The sequence below is a fragment of the Salvelinus namaycush genome, chromosome 21, assembly GCF_016432855.1.
Source record: "Salvelinus namaycush isolate Seneca chromosome 21, SaNama_1.0, whole genome shotgun sequence".
Taxonomy (NCBI): Eukaryota; Metazoa; Chordata; class Actinopteri; order Salmoniformes; family Salmonidae; genus Salvelinus; species Salvelinus namaycush.
Window position 1 is genome coordinate 48,273,691 of NC_052327.1, and position 16,499 is coordinate 48,290,189.

At 44.5% G+C, this 16,499-nt stretch overlaps 2 protein-coding genes across 2 annotated transcripts in view; both read right to left on the reverse strand.

Annotated features, from left to right (window-relative positions):
* LOC120065937 (unconventional myosin-Vc-like) overlaps window positions 1-8,920 on the reverse strand; it is a 74,231-nt gene extending 65,311 nt beyond the window's left edge. The window contains exons 1-7 of the mRNA XM_039016979.1: window positions 8,894-8,920; window positions 8,411-8,521; window positions 4,520-4,691; window positions 3,159-3,303; window positions 1,202-1,358; window positions 765-908; window positions 448-533 (exon numbers count right to left, since the gene is read on the reverse strand). Coding sequence (XP_038872907.1) covers window positions 448-533; window positions 765-908; window positions 1,202-1,358; window positions 3,159-3,303; window positions 4,520-4,691; window positions 8,411-8,521; window positions 8,894-8,920 — 842 coding nt within the window. The remainder of the gene's footprint in view (window positions 1-447; window positions 534-764; window positions 909-1,201; window positions 1,359-3,158; window positions 3,304-4,519; window positions 4,692-8,410; window positions 8,522-8,893) is intronic.
* Window positions 8,921-11,080: 2,160 nt separating this feature from the next.
* The window catches only part of LOC120065938 (unconventional myosin-Va-like), a 71,069-nt gene continuing 65,650 nt past the window's right edge, over window positions 11,081-16,499 (reverse strand). Inside the window, exons 37-40 of the mRNA XM_039016980.1 lie at window positions 15,083-15,180; window positions 12,898-13,072; window positions 12,568-12,648; window positions 11,081-12,426 (exon numbers count right to left, since the gene is read on the reverse strand). Coding sequence (XP_038872908.1) covers window positions 12,274-12,426; window positions 12,568-12,648; window positions 12,898-13,072; window positions 15,083-15,180 — 507 coding nt within the window. The 3' untranslated portion in view covers window positions 11,081-12,273. The remainder of the gene's footprint in view (window positions 12,427-12,567; window positions 12,649-12,897; window positions 13,073-15,082; window positions 15,181-16,499) is intronic.

The following is a 16,499-nucleotide window of genomic DNA, read 5'->3' on the forward strand; positions in this document are numbered from 1 at the left end:
TTGCCACAGCTCGCATTGATGTGCCATCCTGGATGAGCTGCACTACCTGAGCCACTTGTGTGGGTTGTAGACTCCGTCTCATGCTACCACTAGAGTGAGAGCACCGCCAGCATTCAAAAGTGACCAAAACATCAGCCAGGAAGCATAGGAACTGAGAAGTGGTCTGTGGTCACCACCTGCAGAATCACTCCTTTATTGGGGGTGTCTTGCTAATTGCCTATAATTTCCACCTTTTGTCTATTCCATTTGCACAACATCATGTGAAATTTATTGTCAATCAGTGTTGCTTCCTAAGTGGACAGTTTGATTTCACAGAAGTGTGATTGACTTGGAGTTACATTGTGTTGTTTAAGTGTTCCCTTTATTTTTTTGAGCAATGTATATATATATTTTTTTTCTCAATGGAGACAAACCTGAAGAATTACAGGTGAAATAAATTCCAGTCACTCACACAGTCTCAGGCTCTTGAACTCAGGCTGGTCTGCACAGGCACACATCTGATAGAAGATGTGATAGTTTCTCTCACTCTCTGACTGAAGAGAAAGAGACAGCGTTACTGTCTAAAGGCATGCAATGATTAAGATCTGTTTGTGTTGGTCGTTGTCATGGCAACGAGATGGCAAGACGACACAAACGGATCTGGAACCAGGCTAGCAGTGGCTCACTGAAACCTTCCAAATGGTAAACAACGATTCCACTATACAGTAGCTATGCTACCTTATACACCACATATAAATCTGAGAATCAAGTATGTGAGGTATGACCTGGGAAACCACTCTAGATTTCTCCAGGAGATACGTCCTCATGTTGGCCCCGATGATCTGATATCTCCTGTCGAAGCTGATCTCCGTGTACTTCCCAAAGCGACTGCTGTTGTCGTTCCTGGTCGTCTTGGCATTTCCTATAGCCTGACACAAAAAATCTCACATTACAAGTTTGTCCATCATAGTTGATGATAATCAAAACACATTGTAGATGTATCAGAAGTACGGTGGCTGGTGAGGCCAATCTGTGCCTGGAACACTGTGGCACATTGGACATGATCTGTCAGATTATGACGTGTCTATCACACTGTGGGGCCTTGATCTACAGATTATCAAACCCATAGATGGAACAGATTACATAAAATGACTCATAAACATATGGTGATGCTACATGTAACGTACATTCTCTGCTAGGACACATGTATTTAAAAACATACCTCAGTTATTGGGTTGGATGCCAGAACTTTGTCTTCCACGTGTGTTTTGCTGCCAGACTTGCTGACCATAGCGAAGTACCTCATGGCATATCTAGCAGACACAGTCTTGCCCGCTCCAGACTCACCACTCACTATGATAGACTGGTTCTTATTGTTCCTGAGAAAAAGGAAATAAATAAAATATATATCTCATCAAAAAAAAAAGAAAAACGTCCCTTTTTCAGGACCCTGTCTTTCAAAGATAATTCGTAAAAATCCAAACAACTTCACAGATCTTCATTGTAAAGGGTTAAATCATTGTTTCCCATGCTTGTTCAATGAACCATAAACAATTAATGAACATGCACCTGTGGAACGGTCATTAAGACACTAACAGCTTAGGCAATTAAGGTCACTGTTATGAAAACTTAGGACACTAAAGAGGCCTTTCTACTGACTCTGAAAAGCACCAAAAGAAAGATGCCCAGGGTCCCTGCTTATCTGCGTGAACGTGCCTTAGGCATGCTGCAAGGAGGCATGAGGACTGCAGATGTGGCCAGGGCAATAAATTGCAATGTCCATACTGTGAGACGCCTGAGACAGCGCTACAGGGAGACAGGACGGACAGCTGATCGTCCTCGTAGTGGCAGACCACGTGTAACAACACCTGCACAGGAACGGTACATCCGAACATCACACCTGCGGGACAGGTACAGGATGGCAACAACAACTGCCCGAGTTACACCAGGAACGCACAATCCCTCCATCAGTGCTCAGACTGTCCGCAATAGGCTGAGAGGCTGGACTGAGGGCTTGTAGGCCTGTTGTAAGGCAGGTCCTCACCAGACATCACCGGTAACAACGTTGCCTATGGGCACAAACCCACCATCGCTGGACCAGACAGGACTGGCAAAAGGTGCTCTTCACTGACGAGTCGCGGTTTTGTCTCACCAGGGGAGATGTTCGGATTCACGTTTATTGTCGAAGGAATGAGCATTACACCGAGGCCTGTACTCTGGAGCGGGATCGATTTGGAGGTGGAGGGTCCGTCATGGTCTGGGGCGGTGTGTCACAGCATCATTGGACTGAGGTTGTTGTCATTGCAGGTAATCTCAACGCTGTGCATTACAGGGAAGACATCCTCCTCCCTCATGTGGTACCCTACCTGCAGGCTCATCCTGACATGACCCTCCAGCATCACAATGCCACCAGCCATACTGCTCGTTCTGTGCGTGATTTCCTGCAAAACAGGAATGTCAGTGTTCTGCCATGGCCAGCGAAGAGCTCGGATCTCAATCCCATTGAGCACGTCTGGGACCTGTTGGATCGGAGGGCTAGGGCCATTCCCCCCAGAAATGTCTGGGAACTTGCAGGTGCCTTGGTGGAAGAGTGGGGTAACATCTCACAGCAAGAATTGGCAATCTGGTGCAGTCCATGAGGAGGAGATGCACTGCAGAACTTAATGCAGCTGGTGGCCACACCAGATACTGACTGTTACTTTTGATTTTGACCCCCCATTTGTTCAGGGACACATTATTCCATCTGTTAGTCACATGTCTGTAGAACTTGTTCAGTTTATGTCTCAGTTGTTGAATCTTGTTATGTTCATACAAATATTTACACATGTTAAGTTTGCTGAAAATAAACGCAGTTGACAGTGAGAGGACGTTTCTTTTTTTGCCGAGTTTATATCTGGGTAGGAATACTGCATATTTTCACAGTCTTTGAATATTTGACAGTTTCTCTCATTTTAAGGAGAAGTTCTATTGACAGATAGGCCCAAAGAGCTAAAATGTATGACGGTAAAATAGATTAAAGTCTTTAGAACAGGAAGTTAGTGGGGGGGGGGGAGGGGGGGGACTCAGGGATTGAACCGCTGTCTCCAGGAGCATAGCGTTGGTCCGAGGGGGGGGGGGACGGCATCACTACCAACCACAAAACCAGCACCCCTCCCGGGGACAGCCCGTCTCATTTTTACCTGGCCATCTGTTTGTAAGCCTCCTCTGCCACAGCGAATATGTGAGGATCCATATCTCCCATGTTCTGTCCACTGTAGGCATGGATGACTGCATCTCCATAGATGTGAAGCTGCTTGTATGGGTTCACAGCCACCAGGATGATTCCTGAAAGGAAGGAAACCATCAGGACATACAGTACAGACAGAGTGATCCTATTTGCTTTCACATAGTAAGCTTCTAATATAGAATGTAAAAAAAATAAAAATAAATGCATTGCCCTGTGAATATTATTTTTCTCATCTCCTACATTTTATACAAACATAAAGCAACAACTCGTCACCCAGACATGAACTTTCACCTTCCATCTCTACATCCAGTAAAATCCAGCCGATAAACTAACAGTAAAACAAAAAGACATCCCATTAAGACAGCTGGGGAAGTATTTCCTTTAGTACTGCAGTATGTGTAGATGGACATGGGAGTGTGAGTGTCTCTTTACCACAGTACGTGTAGATGGACATGGGAGTGTGAGTGTCTCTTTACCACAGTACGTGTAGATGGACATGGGAGTGTGAGTGTCTCTTTACCACAGTACGTGTAGATGGACATGGGAGTGTGAGTGTCTCTTTACCACAGTACGTGTAGATGGACATGGGAGTGTGAGTGTCTCTTTACCACAGTACGTGTAGATGGACATGGGAGTGTGAGTGTCTCTTTACCACAGTACGTGTAGATAGACATGGGAGTGTGAGTGTCTCTTTACCACAGTACGTGTAGATGGACATGGGAGTGTGAGTGTCTCTTTACCACAGTACGTGTAGATGGACATGGGAGTGTGAGTGTCTCTTTACCCGCAAACACGTGTAGATGGACATGGGAGTGTGAGTGTCTCTTTACCACAGTACGTGTAGATGGACATGGGAGTGTGAGTGTCTCTTTACCACAGTACGTGTAGATGGACTTGGGAGTGTGAGTGTCTCTTTACCACAGTACGTGTAGATGGACATGGGAGTGTGAGTGTCTCTTTACCACAGTACGTGTAGATGGACATGGGAGTGTGAGTGTCTCTTTACCACAGTACGTGTAGATGGACATGGGAGTGTGAGTGTCTCTTTACCACAGTACGTGTAGATGGACATGGGAGTGTGAGTGTCTCTTTACCACAGTACGTATAGATGGACTTGGGAGTGTGAGTGTCTCTTTACCACAGTACGTGTAGATGGACATGGGAGTGTGAGTGTCTCTTTACCACAGTACGTGTAGATGGACATGGGAGTGTGAGTGTCTCTTTACCACAGTACGTATAGATGGACTTGGGAGTGTGAGTGTCTCTTTACCACAGTACGTATAGATGGACTTGGGAGTGTGAGTGTCTCTTTACCACAGTACGTGTAGATGATCTTGGACTCCACGAAGCGCACTTTGAGATTGTGTAGAACTGCTGGTTCGTGGAGGTAGCTGAGAGCTGTCAGGTCATTCTCCCCCACCAGGATATCAGGGTTGCGGAGGTGAGGGAGCTGAGGACTGGATGTGTCCAGGGAGTACAGCATCTCCTACAGGGGGAATAACAGTGTGACGTTGGTGACTCAAAGCCTCTATGGCCAGTTTCCAGGACACAGAGTACAGTAAACCTAGTCCTGGTCTACAAAGCATACTCAATACAGAATCTCAGCATTAAAAGTATACTGTATGTTTTACATGTCCTAGTCTTGTCTTAACGCACATGTCCTAGTCTTGCCATTGACAAATAAATGATCTAGAGATAAATGAAAGATTCTCCCAATAAATACACTATTTTACATTTCAGTAGTTTAGCAGACGCCAGAGCGACTTACAGGAGCAATTAGGGTTTAGTGCCTTGCTCAAAAGGCACATCGACAGATTTCTCACCTCGTCATCTCAGAGATTCGAACCAGGAACCATTTGGTTACTAGCACAACACTCTTAACCACTAGTCTACCTGCTGCAAATGTACACTGTCATTCAAATGTATGCTGTCATTCAAACAGAAATTACACACACAGTACAGTGCAGAGTATTGTGGTCTATAGTTATAAACAGGGCTCTCCAACAGGCCCATACAGTACAGTGCAGAGTATTGTGGTCTATAGTTAAACAGGGCTCTCCAACAGGCCCATACAGTACAGTGCAGAGTATTGTGGTCTATAGTTATAAAACAGGGCTCTCCAACAGGCCCATACAGTACAGTGCAGAGTATTGTGGTCTATAGTTAAACAGGGCTCTCCAACAGGCCCATACAGTACAGTGCAGAGTATTGTGGTCTATAGTTATAAACAGGGCTCTCCAACAGGCCCATACAGTACAGTGCAGAGTATTGTGGTCTATAGTTATAAAACAGGCCTCTCCAACAGGCCCATACAGTGCAGAGCAGAGTATTGTGGTCTATAGTTATAAACAGGGCTCTCCAACAGGCCCATACAGTACAGTGCAGAGTATTGTGGTCTATAGTTATAAACAGGGCTCTCCAACAGGCCCATACAGTACAGTGCAGAGTATTGTGGTCTATAGTTATAAACAGGCCTCTCCAACAGGCCCATACAGTACAGTGCAGAGTATTGTGGTCTATAGTTATAAAACAGGCCTCTCCAACAGGCCCATACAGTACAGTGCAGAGTATTGTGGTCTATAGTTATAAAACAGGCCTCTCCAACAGGCCCATACAGTACAGTGCAGAGTATTGTGGTCTATAGTTATAAACAGGGCTCTCCAACAGGCCCATACAGTACAGTGCAGAGTATTGTGGTCTATAGTTAAACAGGGCTCTCCAACAGGCCCATACAGTACAGTGCAGAGTATTGTGGTCTATAGTTAAACAGGGCTCTCCAACAGGCCCATACAGTACAGTGCAGAGTATTGTGGTCTATAGTTAAACAGGGCTCTCCAACAGGCCCATACAGTACAGTGCAGAGTATTGTGGTCTATAGTTATAAACAGGGCTCTCCAACAGGCCCATACAGTACAGTGCAGAGTATTGTGGTCTATAGTTAAACAGGGCTCTCCAACAGGCCCATACAGTACAGTGCAGAGTATTGTGGTCTATAGTTAAACAGGGCTCTCCAACAGGCCCATACAGTACAGTGCAGAGTATTGTGGTCTATAGTTATAAACAGGGCTCTCCAACAGGCCCATCCATCGTCAAACAATTCTGAAAGTACATGCAATTTTCGCATGTTCCATCGCAAACTGTCATAAACAAATATCACAAGTATCAGTCACCGCAAGCTCCCCAGATACTATTACCCCACTCCTGGTTAACCACTAATGGCTTAAAAAGCCAAACCGAACACAATATCTGCCAGTTAATTTCCAGCAATATTGCCCATCTTGTGGGTTGACAACTACTTTTCCCAAAACCTTCTCAATTAAAATGTAGGTTTACCTGGTGGAAGTATATAGATTGTTATCTATTATTTGTTATTTGCAATCTTTGCCATGAAATGAGCAGCAGCAGTACAGAAACCATCGCTAGACGGGCACATTATGCCTGGCATAAACTACACGAATTCGCTAGGCATTTGCCACCCCAGACGAATTTTCATGATCAGGGTGAAATCCTATGAACTTGGGCTAAAATCAGTACTCGCTGGACTCGCGTAATTTGAGCGGGTCAAAGGACACACTGAGGAAGACTGTTCGGTTCTCCAGACCCCTGTCGGATGTCCTGATAACTTTCTGACTTCGGCGGCGCGCCTTGTAGTATGACCTACGACGCGATAGCCAATGAGCACTCCACATGTTAGACCCAAAAAGATCACGGGGAACAGGGAAGCAACAACAACACGCAGGTTGTCCCTAGTTACCCCTAGTTACCACAGCCACAAAGTCAACATTGGCCATATCATTCATATTCATCATATTTAGTTTTTTGGTCTTAATTTAAAGTTAGGCTTAAGGTTAGCAGTGTGGTTAGGTTTAAAATCAGATATTAAGAAGATAATTTGAAGAAATAGGCGGGGTTTAGCTGGCCATAATTATGACAGATTGTTGGAGCTGTGGAGAGAATGCGGCATCCTTTTCAAAATTAAAAAGTTTTTACGGCCAATTCCCTCTACAATATAAGTCCATATTGTGCACGTCTGCAGGTCCATATTCTGCGCCGCCGTCTCTTTTTTAAACGCTTCTGCGCATAATAATATGCATACTTATAAATCAAAGCTGCTTGTCGGCATTTTTCCCCCGATGACAACCGAAAAACCGCAGGGCAGGATCAGCTAGGGAACGTGAGCACCCACGTCCTGGGGTTGTGGATGGACGGAATTAAAGATTTGGAACAAGGAAAATCTGGAAATTTGAGCACATCCGAGTTGTTAATACCTTTGAAGTGTTGTGTTTGCTCAGCATTAGATGACACATGCCTCACTCTAGATGCGCAATTAAAGGGGAACTACACACACAAAATCCAAATGTGTTCGTTTTCTTACAAACCAGTTCTTTGAACAATTTTAATTTTGAGAGTTTAAAACAAATCTGGAGCCAGGATATTTACAACTGAGGAAAAAAAATTGGGGGGGGGGGGAAATCACAGATTTTAGAGTTGTTTATTTAAGCAATAAGGCCAGAGATGTGGTATATGGCATCGTGCCTAAGAATATCCCTTAGCCGTGGTATATTGGCCATATATCACAAACCCCCAAGGAGCCTTATTGCTATTAAACTGGTTACCAACGTAATTAGAGCCGTAAATGTGTTGTCATGTCATTTTATCTCATGCTAGAAAAGGTTGGAGACCCCTGGGTCATAGTCTGTGTTCAGTACTTACAGTGCACTCACTGTATGGTCTATAGTCTCTGTGTTGAGTACTTACAGTGCACTGTATGGTCTATAGTATCTGTGTTGAGTACTTACAGTGCACTGTATGGTCTATAGCAGGGGTGTCAAACTCATTCCACGGAGTGCCTAGTGTCTGCAGGTTTTTGGTTTTTCCTTTCAATAAAGCCCTAGACAACCAGGTGTGGGGAGTTCCTAACTAATTAGTGATGTTAATTCATCAATCAAGTACAAGGGAGGAGCGAAAACCCGCAGACACTCGGCCCCCCGTGGAATGAGTTTGACACCTGTGGTCTATAGTATCTGTGTTCAGTACTTACAGTGCACTGTATGGTCTATAGTCTCTGTGTTCAGTACTTACAGTGCACTGTATGGTCTATAGTCTCTGTGTTCAGTACTTACAGTGCACTGTATGGTCTATAGTCTCTGTGTTCAGTACTTACAGTGCACTGTATGGTCTATAGTCTCTGTGTTCAGTACTTACAGTGCCATCCTCAAGCTGCAGTTGTAAAGTATCATCTCCAGGTTTGAAGTCTCTCAGGATCTCTGCTGACTTCCAGACATGCTCTTCATCCGGTATCCACACTCTGTTGTACTGAATGAGCATGCCAATTAATTATAGCCTACTTTCTAAAGATGAATGGAGATGAGTGAAATGTCACTATTTTCTTTTGGTAAATCAAAATTACAGTACAAAAAAGTGTGTACAAATACGTTACTTTATTATTGTAGTCTATGTTATTAGTTGTCGCACAGCAATTTGATAATGGACTACAAGGAAAGTTGGAAACTCATTTGTATAATAATTTCCCAAACTGTATTCAGGTGGACAATGTGCACCATATGTTAGTCATAAAACAAATTTGTCAACGTGTTCAACAGGTGTTAAAACAAAGCGATTTAGATTCCGTATTAAGATTGAATGAGTTAAAAACATGTATCACTTTCTTTCTCATTATTTTCTCACCTTCGTATAAAGTTCCGACAAAGCCATTGGTAGTAAAGTTTTAACAATCCGTGAGTTTAGCCGACAACAGCCATACCGTCAGTGGCGTGAAAAAGTCGACAACTTCCCCCAGGCGTTTTGTCTTACCTGTGCAGTGGACTTTGCCTTCCTCGTCCCGCCCATCAGTCTTGTGACAGCAGCTTGACATTAGGGGTGTGTTCGTTTGAACAAAGACAACAATAGAAACAGGATACAGAACCTCGGCGGGGTTTTTAGTTGTGACGGTGATGCTATGGTGATTCCATGGCATGCGCCTTGCGTTTACTCAAGGAATGGAATGGGATACAGTAGCAAACGTAGCCTATAGATTTCTCTCAGCTTTTTCCCAGCAGTTGGCTGATCGTAATCCATGTAGCATTATATGGAAGCGGCACGTATTTTTCATGTAAATAAATACATTTCTCAGTTCATTCTATGATCACCTGTTCAAAACCGACTTAGATTTTTATTTTTATTATTTCAAATACCTCTCACCATCTTTTATTTACTGTTGACCACACAATATAAAGCCTTTAGGTGCACAATAACAAATAAACGCTGAACATCCTGGTCCCAACAAAGCAAACAAACCACCATCTCATGGAATTATTCACAAGACATTCTCACAGTCATAGAACAATATTACAACTACTGTAAAGCATGAGGAAATATTCAGGTTTATACATTTAGAAAACTAGATGGTCATTTAATCTCTATGGGAAGCAATGGGCACACAGAGGGTGTGAGTCAACAACAAGGCCCTTTAGCTGCTGTGTCCAGCACACAGTGTACACTAGGAGTGGTGCTCATGATATTCGTATTTACTGTGATACATGGGAAGGCAATAAGCACTACATTACAAAGGTAGTAAGCACTAGGCACTACATTACATAGGTCAGCATCAGCCAACTAACTTTGGCTCCCAAATATACGGTACGAAGCCTCATGGAAATACATTTACATTGGTTAATAAAAAGCAGTAGTAGTTCTGCCCCTCTTCATCCCAGCTCTTAGTGACGTTGCCCTCATCCACCTACACTGAGCACAAATAGAAACGCATTATGTAAAATGTTGGTCCCATGTTTCATGAGGTGAAATAAAAGATCCCAGAAACGTTCCATTCGCACAAAAAAAAAAAAAAAAACTTGTTTCGCTCAAATTTTGTGCACAAATGTATTTACACTCCTGTTAGTGGGCATTTTTTTCCTTTGCCAATATAATCCATTCACCTGACAGATGTGGCATATTAAGAAGCTGATTAAACAGCATGATCATTACACAGGTGCACCTTGTGCTGGGGACAATAAAAGGCCACTGTAAAATGTGCAGTTTTGCCACAACCCTATGCCACAGATGTCTCATGTTGAGAGAGCGTGCAATTGGCATGCTGACTGCAGGAATATCCACCAGAGCTGTTGCCAGATAATTTAATGTTAATTTCTCTACCATAAGCCACCTCCATCTTTTTAGAGAATTTGGCAATACATCCAACTGGCCTCACAACTTTAGACCACGTATATGGTGTTGTGTGGGTGAGCGTTTTGCTGATGTCAATGTTGTGAACAGAGTGCCCCATGGTGGCGGTGGGGTTATGGTATGGGCAGGCATAAACGACAGACAACGAACAAAATTGCATTTTATCGATGACAATTTGAATGCACAGAGATACCGTGACGAGATCCTGAGGCCCATTGTCGTGCCATTCATCCTCCGCCATCACCTCATGTTTCAGCATGATAATGCACCTCCCCCTGTCACAAGGATATGTACACAATTCCTGGAAGCTGAAAATGTCCCAGTTCTTCCATGGCCTGCATACTCACCAGACACATCACCCATTGAGCATGTTTGGGATACTCTGGATCGACTTGTACGACAGCGTGTTCCAGTTCCCACCAATATCCAGTAACTTATCACAGCCATTGAAGAGGAGTGGGGACAACATTCCACAGCCCACAAATCAACAGCCTGATCAACTCTATGTGAAGGAGATGTGTCACGCTGCATGAGGCAAATGGTGGTCACACCAGATACTGACTGGATTTCAGATCCACGCCCCTACATTTATTTTTAAGGTATCTGTGACCAACAGATGCACATCTGTATTCCCAGTCATGTGAAATACATAGAATAGGGCCTAATTTATTTATTTCAATGGACTGATTTCCTCATGTGAACTGTAACTCAGTAAAATCTTTGAAAATGTTGCATGTTGCGTTTATATTTTTGTTCAGCATAGTTGTGTCAAACAACGTATTATTTCTTAATGCGTAAAATATAAGAGAGTGCCATTTCCCTGTGCATACATTAACAAGTAAACAGTAGCCTGATTCTCTTCAGCAGCAATGGTGCGGTTTTACTCCTCTTGGCTGCAGAGACATTTTTTCTGTTTTAAAAACACATTTCCTGCAATTCTACACATTTTGCCATGGGGCAGAGACAACATTTTACAGCTTTAAAGCTATTTTTTTCCTGCAATTCTACACATGTTGTCATGGGGCAGAGAATTCTGAGTTTTAAAAAACGAATTTGCTGCCATTATAAACATTTTGCCATGGCTTATGCCATCTGAGTGACTCAAACATTTATAACAAAATCAATGTGGGGCCCCATGACATGATATTTTGGGGGATTTTAGATTCTCTCTGACTGTCTAGTTCTCATCTTGGTGATTGTTAGTTCTCGAAGATGATCGCATTTAAAAAAAAAAATATTGCGTCATTACCTTTTCTACATACTTTATATCTGATTTAAGTTTACGCTGAAAGCGTTTTTCCATCCTGAAAATTATTCCACGATTTGACAGCGGCATACATATAGGGGAAACACGGAGTATACGGTAACTATTGCTAAAAGATTCATTATTTATTACAATATCATTTATCTCTTGCCAAATACATCATGTTATTACAAAGCGTCTCCAATGTCCCTTGTTTCTATTGTAAGTGGTCAGGACCACATTATAAAAACGGACTGACTTTTTCCAGGGCATTTGTAAAACATGAATGGTCAGGCATCTTTGGTGAATCATATAGTTCCCTCAGGCCCATTGGGGAGAATTCCTGGGCGCCGTTCGAATTTCTTCCTCCCTTCCTTGAAGTAAATCAAACCTGTCCAACTATGTGTAAAATCAGAGATGACTTCAAGGAGGGAGGATAGAAGGATACACTAGGGATCTGATTGGTCTGATTGGTTTCCAGAGCCAGGGGGGAGGGGTTAGACCCGTGTGAGGAATCCTAGATTCAGACTGCTAGGGATCTGATTGGTTTCCAGAGCCAGGGGGGAGGGGTTAGACCCGTGTGAGGAATCCTAGATTCAGACTGCTAGGGATCTGATTGGTTTCCAGAGCCAGGGGGGAGGGGTTAGACCCGTGTGAGGAATCCTAGATTCAGACTGCTAGGGATCTGAATGGTTTCCAGAGCCAGCGGGGAGTGGGTGAAGGGAAATGTCACAGAGAATATCTTCTTGGCGTCCATAAGTAGCAGCGGTGACTCAACGCGGCCTTTCAACAGGGCCTGAGGGTGACAGAGAGAGAGAGAGAGAGAGAGAGAGAGAGAGAGAGAGAGAGAGAACAACTCAATGACATAGTGACAATATATAAAAGGAGAGCGAGAGAGCAAAGTATACACAGAGACAAGCAGACACAAGCTCCTTACCTGTATGGTTCTAATGAAGGATATTGAAACCCTTTCCTCAAATTCAATCACCGGGGTGTACAAGCTTAGCACTTTCACAATCTGACGAGAGAAAAACAGAAATTAACAAAATCATGAGAAATTATCAATAGACGAGATCACATGGCGCAAAATAATTTTTTTTGTAAAGGAAGAAATATTTGCGGTTACTACTACTACTACTCTGTATACTGTAGCCTGATCTCAGATCTGTGTGTGCTGTATAGCCAACTCCAGTCTGAGTTGGAAAGGCCAGTACAAACAGATCTGGAACCAGGCTATGTATACTCTCGTGGCACCTAGATGACCTACCTGTACTGTGGTGAGAGCAGAGCACATGGTGCAGATAGCCTGCGCGTCCTCCTCAGTCTTCTTCTTGACCTGTAGTAACTGAGCAGCCTGGATCAGCGGCTCCAGCATCTCTTTAGCTCCACAGTCTGACAGCCCCCTCTCCTCCAGCCACTCCTCCAGCTGCCACACATTATACCTAGAGAGAGACACCCCCCCCCCCAGTTAGCTCCACAGTCTGACAGCCCCCTCTCCTCCAGCCACTCCTCCAGCTGCCACACATTATACCTAGAGAGAGACACCCCCCCCCCCCAGTTAGCTCCACAGTCTGACAGCCCCCTCTCCTCCAGCCACTCCTCCAGCTGCCACACATTATACCTAGAGAGAGACACCCCCCCCCCCCCCCCCCCCAGTTAGCTCCACAGTCTGACAGCCCCCTCTCCTCCAGCTGCCACACATTATACCTAGAGAGAGACACCCCCCCCCACCCCCCCAGTTAGCTCCACAGTCTGACAGCCCCCTCTCCTCCAGCCACTCCTCCAGCTGCCACACATTATACCTAGAGAGAGACACCAACCCCCCCCCCCCCAAGTTAAAGGAGACACTGCTAACCCTAACCCATATCCCTTTAGGACACACTGCTAACCCTAACCCATATCCCTTTAGGACACACTGCTAACCCTAGCCCATATCTCTTTAGGACACACTGCTAACCCTAACCCATATCTCTTTAGGACACACTGCTAACCCCAACCCATATCCCTTTAGGACACACTGCTAACCCCAACCCATATCTCTTTAGGTCACACTGCTAACCCTAACCCATATCTCTTTAGGACACACTGCTAACCCTAACCCATATCTCTTTAGGACACACTGCTAACCCTAACCCATATCCCTTTAGGACACACTGCTAACCCATATCTCTTTAGGACACACTGCTAACCCTAACCCATATCCCTTTAGGACACACTGCTAACCCTAACCCATATCCCTTTAGGACACACTGCTAACCCTAACCCATATCTCTTTAGGACACACTGCTAACCCTAACCCATATCCGACACACTGCTAACCCCAACCCATATCCCTTTAGGACACACTGCTAACCCTAACCCATATCTCTTTAGGACACACTGCTAACCCCAACCCATATCTCTTTAGGTCACACTGCTAACCCTAACCCATATCTCTTTAGGACACACTGCTAACCCTAACCCATATCTCTTTAGGACACACTGCTAACCCTAACCCATATCCCTTTAGGACACACTGCTAACCCATATCTCTTTAGGACACACTGCTAACCCTAACCCATATCCCTTTAGGACACACTGCTAACCCTAACCCATATCCCTTTAGGACACACTGCTAACCCTAACCCATATCCCTTTAGGACACACTGCTAACCCTAACCCATATCTCTTTAGGACACACTGCTAACCCTAACCCATATCCGACACACTGCTAACCCCAACCCATATCTCTTTAGGACACACTGCTAACCCCAACCCATATCTCTTTAGGACACACTGCTAACCCCAACCCATATCTCTTTAGGACACACTGCTAACCCCAACCCATATCTCTTTAGGACACACTGCTAACCCCAACCCATCTCTCTTTAGGTCACACTGCTAACCCTAACCCATATCTCTTTAGGACACACTGCTAACCCTAACCCATATCTCTTTAGGACACACTGCTAACCCTAACCCATATCCGACACACTGCTAACCCTAACCCATATCCCTTTAGGACACACTGCCAACCCTAAACCATATCTCTTTAGGACACACTGCTAACCCTAACCCATATCCCTTTAGGAGACACTGCTAACCCTAGCCCATATCTCTTTAACTCCACAGTCTGACAGCCCCCTCTCCCCCAGCTGTCACTTGTTGTGCCTAGAGAGAAACCAATCAATCCCAATGTACTGTATTTATAAAAAGGCCTTTTTACAGTTATCAAAAACCACAGTACAGAGGACAGACAACCACTTTGTGACAAACAGATTAACGTTTCAAAATACATCTGTCTCAATCATATCAGAACAAATAGTCAGTCCTCTAACAAGTAAATCTTATTTTATTTTTTATTCTTTTAACACTATGTACAATGAGTGTTTTCCCAGGTATCATTCTTGGGACCTATACCCTTTAGCTTCTATATAAATATTTTTGGGTGAAAACATGTCAAAGGGCTGTACCTGATCTGCAGTCCTTTACTCCAGGAGCACATGTCCTTCCTCAGCAGCAGGTTGTTGAGAGTGACAGAACAGATGATGTAGAACTGCTGCCTCACACCCTGGGAGATAACATATAACATACAGCATATCAACTAGAACTGCTGCCTCACCCCCTGGGAGATAACATATAACATATCAGCTAGAACTGCTGCCTCACCCCCTGGGAGATAACATATAGCATATCAGCTAGAACTGCTGCCTCACCCCCTGGGAGATAACATATAGCATATCAACTAGAACTGCTGCCTCACCCCCTGGGAGATAACATATAACATACAGCATATCAACAAGAAATGCTGCCTCACCCCCTGGGAGATAACATATAACATACAACATATAACATACAGTATATCAACTAGAACTGCTGCCTCACCCCCTGGGAGATAACATATAGCATACAACATATCAACAAGAACTGCTGCCTCACCCCCTGGGAGATAACATATGACATATAGCATATGAACTAGAACTGCTGCCTCACCCCCTGGGAGATAACATATAACATACAGCATATCAACTAGAACTGCTGCCTCACCCCCTGGGAGATAACATATAACATACAGCATATCAACTAGAACTGCTGCCTCACCCCCTGGGAGATAACATATAACATATCAGCTAGAACTGCTGCCTCCCCCCCTGGGAGATAACATATCAGCTAGAACTGCTGCCTCCCCCCCTGGGAGATAACATATCAGCTAGAACTGCTGCCTCCCCCCATGGGAGATAACATATCAGCTAGAACTGCTGCCTCATCCCCTGGGAGATAACATATCAGCTAGAACTGCTGCCTCATCCCCTGGGAGATAACATATCAGCTAGAACTGCTGCCTCATCCCCTGGGAGATAACATATCAACAAGAACTGCTGCCTCATCCCCTGGGAGATAACATATCAACAAGAACTGCTGCCTCATCCCCTGGGAGATAACATATCAACAAGAACTGCTGCCTCATCCCCTGGGAGATAACATATCAGCTAGAACGGCTGCCTCCCCCCTGGGAGATAACATATAAACTAGAACTGCTGCCTCCCCCGCTGGGAGATAACATATCAACTAGAACTGCTGCCTCATCCCCTGGGCGATAACATATCAATTAGAACTGCTGCCTCCCCCTGGGAGATAACATATCAACTAGAACTGCTGCCTCCCCCCTGGGAGATAACATATCAACTAGAACTGCTGCCTCCCCCCTGGGAGATAACATATCAACTAGAACTGCTGCCTCCCCCCTGGGAGATAACATATCAACTAGAACTGCTGCCTCCCCCCTGGGAGATAACATATCAACTAGAACTGCTGCCTCCCCCCCTGGGAGATAACATATCAACTAGAACTGCTGCCTCCCCCCTGGGAGATAACATATCAACTAGAACT